Genomic DNA, 11,957 nt, shown 5'->3' on the forward strand with positions numbered 1-11,957 from the left:
AATCCCAGGAAGTGATGGCAGAAAGCAGAAAGGTATATAAGATATGAGTCCTATGCACACAGACACAGACACACAGACACACACAGACACAGACACACACAGACACACACCAGTGTGTAAGAACTATATATATGAGAACAATATATATATATATATATGAACTAGAGTCCTGTTAAGCTGTTAGGCTTTTAGCAGCAGTTCAGCTGATATCCATTCAGATGAGGACACAGACAGAGGCTTCCAGTTTGAAAAACAAGATCAGCAGAGGAATTGGCAAGGTGAGATTAGCTGTGGCTTGTTCTGTTTCTCTGATTTTTCAGCGTTTACCCGAATACTGGCTCCAGGTTTGTTTTATTGATAAGACCTTTTAAGATTCATGCTTCAATCCTCCTCTCCTCTAACTATTCTGTCTGCTCTTTGAGATGAAGGATCACTTTGGTATCTAGACCAATGGGCTCACCATGGTCTTCAGGAACTGGATAGTCTGTGAACTTTGGATACTTCTTTGCTACTTCCTTCATCCTCCTCCCCTCTAACTATTCTGTCTGGTCTTCTTTTAGATGAAGAATCACTTTCATGCCCAGGCCAATGGGCTCATCATGGTCTGCAGGAACTGTGAAGGGTCCACCAACAAAAGACTCTGAGGCATATTGCTCATCATCATTGTGCTTTGTGATTACAAACACTTTCTTTCCCACTAGATAGGCTGAATAGAATCCAACAGCAAACTGCCTAGTCATAGAGATGTCTGTGCCCACCTGGCGAGCCTCCGTGATCATTTTTGTGCCAGACTTAGCATTGGTTCCCAAATTATTTATGAGGTCAGCCTTGGTCATGCCAATGCCTGTGTCCTCCAAAGTCAGGGTGCACACCTAAGGGTTGAGGATGATGTCAATTTTCAGCTCTTTACCACTGTCCAACTTGGAAGAGTCTCTCAGGCTCTCAAAGCAAATCTTGTCCAAGGCACCAGAAGCATTAGAAATCAACTGGCAAAGAAAAATTTCTTTATCCAAGTAGAAAATGTTGATGATGAGGAAAATGAGCTGAATGATTTCTATCTGAAAAGCAAAGGTCTTCACCTCTTCCTCTCTGTGGTGTACTTCAGGCATATTGACAAGAAAACTAAGTAGTAGTACGTGGTGGGCTAGACTTGCACATCAAGTTTGGGTTGCACTGGGTGACTCAAGAGCCAGAAGAGTACTGTTGCTCTTCTGTTGGATGAAGTAAGGATGTGAGGCCAGAAGAGACACAAGAGCTTAAAAGAGAGGGTTTTTTTCCCTGGGTGACTAGACCCTTGTGTGAGTGAAGGAGGAGCTCAAGAGGTGGCACCTGAGAGTAAGGTGTATCACCTTCACACTTGCTGAGTCATACTGTCTCCTTTCAGCTTGGCTCTAGTCTCTAGAGTCAGCTTTTTCCAAATCATGGAAGCATCTGTAGGTGGGTGATTATTGTGTCCCTTAAAGCTGTCAGTATTACTACCTTCTCCTCTTACAGCATCTGATTATGTTAGCTGTGAAAAGGACTTTGGCATATACCCCTGTCTAAGGCAATGACAAAGGAAAGCACTAATTTGTACTTTGAAATTCTTTATGAATTCTACATGTAACACCTGTTTTGTAAAAGTTGCTTAACTTTTTGCTGTAAAGTGATACGAATTAGCTAAATATTTATAATAATAGGTATCACTTATAGACCCCAAATGTTTTGATTAATTATATTTTAGAAGATTTCAGAAGTCTTATTTTTTATGAAAATTGTATACTTTAGGAAACTTTTTAAGAAAATAAGATGCACATACCTTTCTTGAAATTTTAAGCTTTAAAAATTAAATTATGTCACATATACATAAATGTTTAAGCAATATCCACTATATAGATAAATTAAAACCTACATTCTTGTGAATTTTTGTTTTATGCCAATAAATGAAGATGCTCCGTATCTTTAATTGGATGAACAAATTTAAAATCCTACTCTATTAGCTATGTAATGTGATTTTTCCACTTGGAAAAATTTTTCCACTTGTCATAGATTTTCTGGCAGCTGTTTTTCTTAAAAGAATCTTGGCTTTTGGATCACTTTTATAGTATTAGCAGCAGAAATGCATTTGGATTCCACAGTTAAATCTGTCACCACAGTTGAGTTAAAACACATTAAACAACAAGCCTAAGTTGAAAGTTTTCTTACTAAGCAAATTCTTGAGCATTGTAGGGACACTGCTGTTAACCAGGCATGCCTGCATGAAATACTAATTATGTACCACATACTGGTTCACAGCTTAATTAACTATAACTTTAGTTTTAATGCATGTATCTTAATTTAAACAGTTTGATCTTATCTACTTGTGCCTTTAGAATACGGCCTTTGTGTTATTATACAGTTCTAGATCCTTGTTCTCTCCCTGCTGTCCATGGAAGTGTTCCACTGTCCTGATACTTACATCTGTGTGTGCCTACAACCTGATTGCCTTGCTTTGGCTCTTAGTTTTTCCCTCCCTTCAGAAAGATACACTAATTTAGACTAAATGAAAATATATCAGTTAACCTTAAAAAATTCCCAGTTTAATATGCAGTATGCTTCTGGGTCCTATCCTAACAAGTCACATACTTTTTTCATATTTCTGTGATCTTTAGACTGATTTTTTTAAAAAATTGGTCCATTCTAGTAGAATTGTCATTGCTTATTCAAGATCATTTTCTAATTTGAAATCCTGCAAGTGAGTGTAATTAACTTAGAATCATTTTCCTTCTTTTATACTTAACACTTTTTGTCTGCTACCCTGGCTGGTAATTCATTTTGCCTTTTGAATGCAAGATATAATTTTATATTGATACTTAGCTCTATCACTTCTACATTGTGTCTGCTTGTTGGCTATTAACATAACTTAAGGTCAAGTATATGTCCATATATAGTTCACATATGTATTCACATAATTACTTTATTGATTATATTATTTTGGATTTTTTTAAACAGCTTTATGATGAATTACATATTTGTTTTGAAACTACAAAATCAAATGAAGCTATGCTCCGGCAAAGTATTGTTGATCTTCAGGACCAACTGTTTCAAAAAGAACAAGAAAATATAAAACTAAAAGAAAAACTTAAGGAATCACAAGAAGCATCCTGTCCATTACCTCTAGAAAGTGATTTGAATCAGTCAGCAAAGGTGAGAGATTTTCTAAAATGTTACCCTTGTAACACCAGAGTAACATTTCCTACAGTTGAGTGAAAATTAAAATAAATTTGCATATTTTGAATGTAAAATTAAACTTTTGCATTTTAATGAATGTTATATATGGCACATATTAAAAAGGAAATGCATGTAGAAATACAGAATATATATATATATACTGTGTGTGTGTGTGTGTGTGTGTGTGTGTGTGTGTGTGTGTGAGATATATTTATGTGTGTTAGGTGTCCTGTGTCACTCTCTACCTCACTTTTAGAGGTAGATTTTTAGTGAATGTTGTGTACACTGTTTGGGCTAGACTGGACCAGCCCACTGTGATCTGCCTTTCTCTGCCATCATAACAGTGTGGTTACAGGTATATGCCATGGTGCCTGTTTTTTATTTGGGTTCTAGGGATCTAAGATCAGATTTTCATGCTTCTGTGGCAATCATTTTACTCACTTTGATGTTTAGGTTGATTGGCAACTTGACAGAGCTCTAGGCACACTAGTGAGGGATTATTTAACCTCTGGCTATGCCCTTGAAGACTATGTTGAGTTGAATTAGGAAGACCTGACTAAAGTGGGATGGCAAGATTCCTTGAGTTTTGGTTCTTTACTGTGTGAAATAGGAGAAAGTAAGCTGAGCACAGAGACTCATCATTTTATGCTTCCGGATTGTGTGTGCAGTGTGGCCAACTGCTCCAGGCTTCCCATGAATTGTGAGCTGAAATAAACCCCTTTTTCTCTGGGTTGCTTCTAGGAGAGCATTTTACTAGAGAAAGAGGAGAAGAAATTAAGACAGCTGAGTCACAGTTCACCTTCTACAACTGACCTTTAGTATCTATAGGTTTGACAATCAATAACTGAAACGTTTGAAATAAATTGTACCTGTCCTGAACATGTACAGATTATTTACTTGTTTATAATTATTCCCTAAACAAAATAATATAACAATTCTTTATGCAGAATTTACATTGCATCAGGTATAATAAGTAATATAGAGATGATTTAAAACATCTAGGAAAATAAGCAAAGGTTACATACTGTAACATGAATTGCTAAATGGTCTTATAGTAAAAACTGGAGCCAAGTATTGGGGTAATGCTGAAAGATCAGGGAGACAAAGGAACACGCCATTGTTCCACATCTTACCTCTAGGACTCCTCAGCCTGAAAAAGCCTCAGTTCCTGTCTCCTCACACCTTATATACCTTTCTCCACAAGCCCTCACTTTCTTCTTAGTGCTGGGATTAAAAGACTGTGATTTGGCTGGGCGGTGGTGGCATATGCCTTTATTCCCAGCACTTGGGAGGCAGAGGCAGGCAGATCTCTGTGAGTTCGAGGCCAGCCTGGGCTACCAAGTGAGTTCCAGGAAAGGCATAAAGCTACACAGAGAAACCCTGTCTTGAAAAACAAAACAAAACAAAACAAAACAAAAACAAACAAACAAACAAAAAGACTGTGATTCCCAAGTATTGGGATTAAAGGTGTTTGCCACCACTGCCTGGCTCTGTGACTGTCCTAGACTGAGTCAGTCTCTTGTAGTTCAGGGTGGCTTTGAACTTAAAGAGATCCAGATGGATCTCTGCCTCCCGAGTGCTACGATTAAGGGTATGTGCCATCACTGCCTGGCCTCTATGTTTGATCTAATGGCTTGTTCTGTTCTCTGATCTTAAGGCAAAATTTACTAGGGTACATAATAAATCACCACAATATGCAAATATATATTTTAATCAGGGACTTGAACATCTGTAGATTTATAAGAGATTTGGAACCAATCCCCTATTGATACCCAAGGGCAAATTAATGGTTATTGTGGTGAATTCTGTGATTATTGAAGAGCAGCTTAATAGATCATGGATAGTCGAGACTCTCACTTAAATGAGATAATAAGTGGAAAGAGTATCTAAGAGTCTATCATAAAATGCTTGCCACAATGTGGTAATTCAGGCTAGTGTTAGCCTTTTTCTGGCATTGCATTGACTTGGAACTTTGAACAGGTTATTTGACTTACCTACATTTTCCATATGTTAGACACATCTCATGAACAACACAGCAGCACAGGGCCTGGAGAGGTGTGAAATGGGAGACAGAGAGACACAAGACTCTAGGTTCACTTCAGGAATGAACATATATTTTTTTTACTTCTGTTTATGTATAGTTTAGCTAAATAATAAAGATAGCTCTGCAACCAGAGCTTGAGCTAACAGTCTGTTGGACCCTTTCTGTAAGAAAAAAAGAAAAAAGAAAAGAAAACAAAACAAAAACAAAAAACTTCTCTCACCAAGTGAGAGCAACACACAAATATTTAGAAACCAGTGTAACATGAGCATTTACAAAAACACTGGGTTCTTTCTGGAAACTTTGACCTCTTCAGCCATGGGCTTTTCACCAGATTTAGAGTTCCAGACATGAAATATTTCCTGCAAAAAAAAACCTCACATCTAATCTGTTCATAACTTCCACGCTGATGTTCTACTCAATCTTGCCTATTGTAGCGTGTAGGGTTGGTCCAAAGCTTGGTAAGACAGGTGATGGTTTTTCTCCCCTAGCAGCCTACACTGCACTTTCCTGCACTGGGAATGCTAGCTGGCTGGTATAAATTCCCCTGGGCAGTGAGAGATTAGTTCCTCATGCTCTCAAACAATGATGGGTTTTACCATCTAGTTTTGGTGGAAAACCAAGAATAATGAATTTTGTTTCTTTCTGTGGTCTCACTGATCAATAAATAACTCATAGGGCAATATCCTATGTCTGGAACAGAGATTTTCATTTCATAATCTATGTCTTTGGGGAGCAACATTGTCAACCCATGCAGAGTGGCTCTGTCAAACTCCATTTTAAAAAATGATATTTAAAATTAACTTACAAACTAGTGGGTTTCCATAGGGATTCTTCATATATCCTTAGTGTTGGTTAGTCCAGCTCAACTCCTTCTCCTCCACCTACCTGGGATCACTAATGTTTAACCTTTAACCCTTGGGATTCCCTCTGTCCCCTGTTCTTTCATGTCACCTATGTTCTATCATGTGTTCTAATTAAATGTTATTTGGGCTGAAGATCCTATGTTCCCATAAAGCTTTTTCCTACATCCTTCATTTTGGTTAGCAATTCCCTTTCCATCATATTTCTGTACCCCAGCCCCTCCATTATTGAACCATTCTGCCCCCAATATTCCCCTCTCTACTTTGATCTTATTTATATTTTACAATCTCCCCTCTGTAATTGCATTTGCCCACAGTGGCCAGTTCCTAGTTTTCTACTTCCGTATGAACTCCAAGTTAAACACACAAAACAAAAGATTCAAATCTAGCTTCAGCATTGATGAGAAAGTAAGTGTTATTTTTCTTAGTAAGCCTGGGTAACATCACTCAGTATATTTTTTTCTTTATATCCATTTACCTTTAAATGTCATAACTTCCCTTTTAGAGCTGAGTTATTCCATGTATCACATTATCCTATAGCTGGGTCATGTTCCTATTTCTAGTTTTCTGAGAAACCACTAGCCTGAAATCCAGAGTGGCTATACTAGTTTACACTCCCAGCAATGGCATATAAGTGTCCTCCTCTACCCACATTTATGCCAGCATTTGTTAGCATTTGTTTTCCAAATGGGTTAAGTGAAATAGAGCCTGAAAATAGTTTTAGTTTAACCTGTATTTCCCTAATAATAGTAAAGGATGTTGGACACTTTAAATTGTTTATTAGTCCTTTGTATTTTTTCTTTCTTTTTAAAAATATTGTAGACACTAATTCCCCGTTGGATTGATAGATGCCAAAGATTTTCTCCCATTTTGTGGGCTGTCTCTTTACTTAATTTTCGGTTGGGTTTGCCACACAGAAGCTTTTAGAGTTCCTGAGATCCCATTGGTCCACTGCCTGTCATATTTCCTTTGCTACTGGAGTCACATTTTAAAAGTCTACACTTATGCCTCTAAGTTGGAGTGCTCCCCTTCCCTCCCACCTTTTCCTCTAGCAGTTTCAGATATCAAGTCTTCAGTTGAGGTCCTTGATCCATCTGAAGTTGAGTTTTGTGCCGGGCAAGAGATAATGGTTCATTTTTATTTTATTTTTTTTTACATGTTAAAATCCAGGTTTCTCAGCACAATTTTTCGAAGATGCTGTCTTTCCTTCAATGTATATTTTTGGCATCTGTGACAGAATCAGGTGGCTGTAGTTGCATGGAATTATATTCTATTCCGTTGATTGAGTATGTGTGTGTGTGTGTGTGTGTGTGTGTGTGTGTGTGTGTGTGTGTTTGTGCTAAATTTCTTAATGTGTAGCACTGTAGTATAATTTAAAGTCAGGTATGGTGATACCTCACTCAGAATTCTTTATGTTCAAGTTACTTTGGCTGTCCTCAGTTCTTTGAGCCTACATGTAAGTTTTGAGATTGTCCCTGGACTTTTGGTAGGGATTGTATCTTAATCAGTATATTCCTCTACTGGATGGCAGTTTTCACAATTATTGATTATTCCTGAAAAATCTTTCTGTGTTCCAGGGCCTTTCTAAATTTCCTTTTTCAGTGTTTTAATGTTTTCAATGCGTAGATTTTTCATTTCCTTGGAAATGTTTGTTTCCATATAGTATGTGTGTTTGTGTGTTGGGAAGAGGCTATCGTGAATGGGTTTGTTTTCTTGACTTTTCATTATGTTTATCATTAGTATATAGGAAAGCTACTAATTTTCCCGTGTTCATTTCATAACCTTCCACTTGCTGAAAATGTTTATCAGCTCTAATTATCTTTTTCTGGTGGAGTCTTTATGGTCTCTTTTGTATAAAACACTATTATCTGCAAACAGGAATACTTTTAGTTATTTTATTTTTTTGCAATCCCTTTTATTTCATTCTCTTGTCTGATTAACCCACCTAAGACTTCACACACTGTATTGACTAAGAGTAGAGAAAATGGACGCTCTTATGCATGATCTTAGTTGGAACTTTTTGAATTCTCCTGTTAGCATGATATGAACTTTATTATTTTGCATTGTGTTCCTTCCATCCATTGCTTCTCTGTGAGTTTTATTATGAAGCGTTGTTGAAATTTGTCAAAGGCATTTTCTATATTTTTTGAGATTATTCTGTGATTTCTTTTGGTCTCTATAATGGATAGTTTTATTGATTTATGTATGTTAAACTATCTTTGTATCTTTGGAGTGAAGACAAATTATTGATGATGGATGATTTTTTCTTTTTTTTACTTAATCTTCAATTTGGGTTGCCAGCATTTGTTGGGGATTTTTGCATGTGTGTTTACAAAGGTATCAGCCTATTCATTTCATTTTATGTTTCTCTTTATATGTGTTTTTGTGTCACGTTATTACTGGCATTATTAAATGAGTTTTGAAGCATCCCTTTTTATTTTGTGGAATAATCTGAATGTATTGGAGTTAATTTTTCCACAAACTAATTAATTATGTTTTTATTGAAAATAGATTCTTCTCTTATATAATGCGTCCAACCAGTTTCCTCTCCCTTTGCTCCTCCCAGCCTCCCCACCCACCTGTCCTCTCCCCAGATCTACTTCCCCTCCCTTTCCTCTTCAAGAAAGAGCCTCCAGGAGACAACAACCTAACACGACAAAACAAGATACAATGAGACAAAGCAAAAGCCCTCATATTGAAGCTGGACAAGGCAGTCCAAAAGGAGGGAAAAAGTCCCAACTATAGTCAAAAAAGTCAGATACACACCTGTTCCCATTGTTAGAACCCCACAAAATACCAAGCTAACAGCCATAACATACACCCAGAGGACCTGGTGCAGACCCATGCAGACCCCGTGCTTGCCGCTTCAGTCTCTGGGAGCCCACGTGAGCCCTGCTTAGTTGATTCAGTGGGCCAAATTCTGGTGTCCTTCATCCCCTCTGACTACTACAATCTTTCCTACCTATCTACCTATCTGTCTATCTCCTGTCTGTCTGTCTGTCTATCTATCTATCTATCTATCTATCTATCTATCTATACCTGTTATGTTTGGTTCTACCTTAGGTTTCTTGCTTACCCAGTCTCTGGGTAACTGGCCATCTAGGCAGTGTCGGGCATGGACTCCCTTTTGTGGAGTGGGCCTTAAGTTAAACCAGACATAGGTTGTCCACTCCCACAAGTTCTAAGCCACCATTGCCACAACACATCTTGCAGGCAGGACAGATTATAGGTTGAGGGTTTTGTGGCTGGGTTGGTGTTCATATTTCTTTTTAGGTAGCCTGCAGAGTAACTTCTTGTGCCAAAGAGATTAGAAGGTAGGGGTGAAGGCTCTGTGCAGGCACCAGCTCAACCTTGCTACCTTCAATGAGCTGTATGGATGTTGTCCTACTGCCCTTTTCAGAGAGCAGCCTTCTGTCCTAGCATCAGCCTTGGTTGTTTAGTAATCTCCATAGGACCCTCTTGGTCAACAACGCAACTGAATGCAATCTAGCCCCACCATTGGAAGCCTTGCTTGCCTACAAAAGGTGACCAGTTTAGACTCATTATCATCTATTGCTAGGAGTCCTCTCTAGGGTCACCCTCATACATTCCAGGAAGTTTCCCTGGAGTGTTTCCACACTGCCTCCCTGGTGCCACCCAATTCCATCTGTCTCTTCCTGGTACTCTCCCCCCACTCTCCTTAGTCCTCCTACAAAATCTGTTCTGTTTCTCCTTCCCAGGAACATCCCCCTCTTTTCCTAACCTCTCAGGGTCTGAAGACTGTAGCTTGATTATCATTTATTTAACATCTAATATCCACTTATAAGTGAATATAAGAAATTAATTCTTTAAGGTTTGGGTAGAAGTCTTCATTGAGTTCTTCTAGTCCTGGGCTTTTTCTTTTGTCTGGCCCCTGCTTATGTGTCTGCTTACATTATTTCATCTTGGTTTAATTTGTATGGTTTTTGTTTGCATCTAGAAATTAGTCCATTGCTTTTAGATTTTCCAACTGGTGAAGGGGTTTTATGATCTATTCATATGATTTTCATAATTTCTTTGACACACCTGTCTCAGTATCTCACTGTACATTTCCAACTGTAGTAATGTAGATCTTTTCTCTTTATTTTGGGTAAGTTTGCTAGGGGTTTTTCAAGCTTGATTAACTTTCCAAAGAAACAACTCTTTGTTTCATTGATTATTTACATTTATCTTCATTTATATCTCATTGATTTCTCCCTGATTTTGATAGTTTCAACTTATTTACTGCTTTGGGGCTTGGTTTTGTTCTTGTTTTCCAAGACACTGTATGGTGCATTGTTAAGTTCTTATTTTGAAATCTCTCATATGTTTTAGTGCAGGCGCTTGGCATTTGTACTGGTTAGTGTTTTTGTTGTTGTTTTTGTTTTTGTTTTTGTTTTTCCAACTTGATACAAGCTAGGGTTATCTGGGAAGAGAAAGTCTCAACTGAAAAAATACCTCTGTCAGATTGCCCTGTAGGCAAGTGTGGAGGGCATGTTCTTCATTAATGCTAGATGTAGGAGGGCCCAGCCTAGTTGACACCTGGGCAGGTAGTCCTCAGTTGTATAAGGAAGCAAGCTGAGCAAGCTGTGGAGAGAAAGGCAGAAATAGTGTTCTTCCATGCTTTGCTTCAGTTTCTGACTCCAGGTTCCTGCCTTGAGTTTCTGCCCTGACTTCCCTTCATACTGGACTGTAACTGTAAGATGAAATAAGTTCTTCCCTTCCTAAATTGGTGTGGTCATTTTAGAAATCCTTTTTTCCCCATGTTGCTTTGGTCATGGTACTTCTCAGAGCAAGAGAAGCAAACTACAAACAGTGGTTTTTACTCTGATGCTGCTTTCACTGTGTTCTGTATATTTTCCTGTTGTGTTGTTTTCAGTCAAGTCTAGAATTGTTTTTTAATATCCTTCTTGTGTTTTTCAGTGATACATTTATTATTAAATCATGTATTGTTTAGTCTACATGAGTTTGTGTTCCTATGTATATTTATTCAATTGTTGTTCAAAATAATACAGGATATTATTTTGATCTTTCAATATTTGTTGAGACTTGCTATATGTCTTAATAATTAGGTCAGTTTTGGAGACATTTCCATGGAGTACTAAAAGAATATGTATTGTTTTGGTTGTAGTGTTCTGTCCATGTCTGTTAGGTACATTTGATTTATTTTCGTCATGTAACTTCACTGTTTCTTTGTTTAGTTTTTGTCTAGATGACTAGTCTATTCCTGAGATTGGGTGTGGTAGTTACATATTTCATCTGTGTTGGGGTTATTCTGTGTTTTACATGTATTAGTAATTGTTGTATGAAACTGGATGCACTTGTGACTGGTGTGTGTCTGTTTAGAATTATCATCTTGTTGGATTGTTTAATAGATATGAAGTGTCCTTTTTTATCTCTTTTGATTAGTTTGGTGAAGTCTGTTTATCAGATATCCTGCTTGTTTCTTGGTTATATTTGCTAGTAATATCCTTTTCCCATCCTTTTACCCCCCACCCCCAGGTGTCTGTCATTGATGCTGAGGTGTGTTTCTTGAAGGCAGCAAAATTATGAATCTTGTTTTCTAATCCAATTCACTTGTTTGTGTCTTTATATTGGGGGATTGAGGACATCCTTATTACTAGTTATTATTGATATGTGTTATGTAGTTATGGCTGTAATTGTGATCTTTTAGAACTTGTAATATTTTTCCAAACCCTTGTGGCTTAAAGCATTTCTGTTATATAGTTATCATTGCTATGATGGACCTGTCCTTTTAAGTGACTTGACCTTTCTTGAGTATTCCATACTCTTCTTTATCCTGTGTTTTAACTATTATGTCATATGGAGTTTTCCCCAATCCTGCCCGGCCCACAGTCAGGACAAAT

General features: G+C 37.6%; 1 protein-coding gene across 9 annotated transcripts in view; it reads left to right on the top strand.

The window, feature by feature from the left end:
- The window catches only part of Cntln (centlein), a 253,782-nt gene that overhangs the window by 94,005 nt on the left and 147,820 nt on the right, over window positions 1–11,957 (top strand). For all 9 annotated transcript variants that reach the window (XM_036178204.1, XM_036178206.1, XM_036178205.1 and 6 more), the window contains one exon: window positions 2,971–3,165. In XM_036178204.1, coding sequence (XP_036034097.1) covers window positions 2,971–3,165 — 195 coding nt within the window. The remainder of the gene's footprint in view (window positions 1–2,970; window positions 3,166–11,957) is intronic.

Source organism: Onychomys torridus, chromosome 2 (assembly GCF_903995425.1).
Source record: "Onychomys torridus chromosome 2, mOncTor1.1, whole genome shotgun sequence".
Classification (NCBI taxonomy): domain Eukaryota; kingdom Metazoa; phylum Chordata; class Mammalia; order Rodentia; family Cricetidae; genus Onychomys; species Onychomys torridus.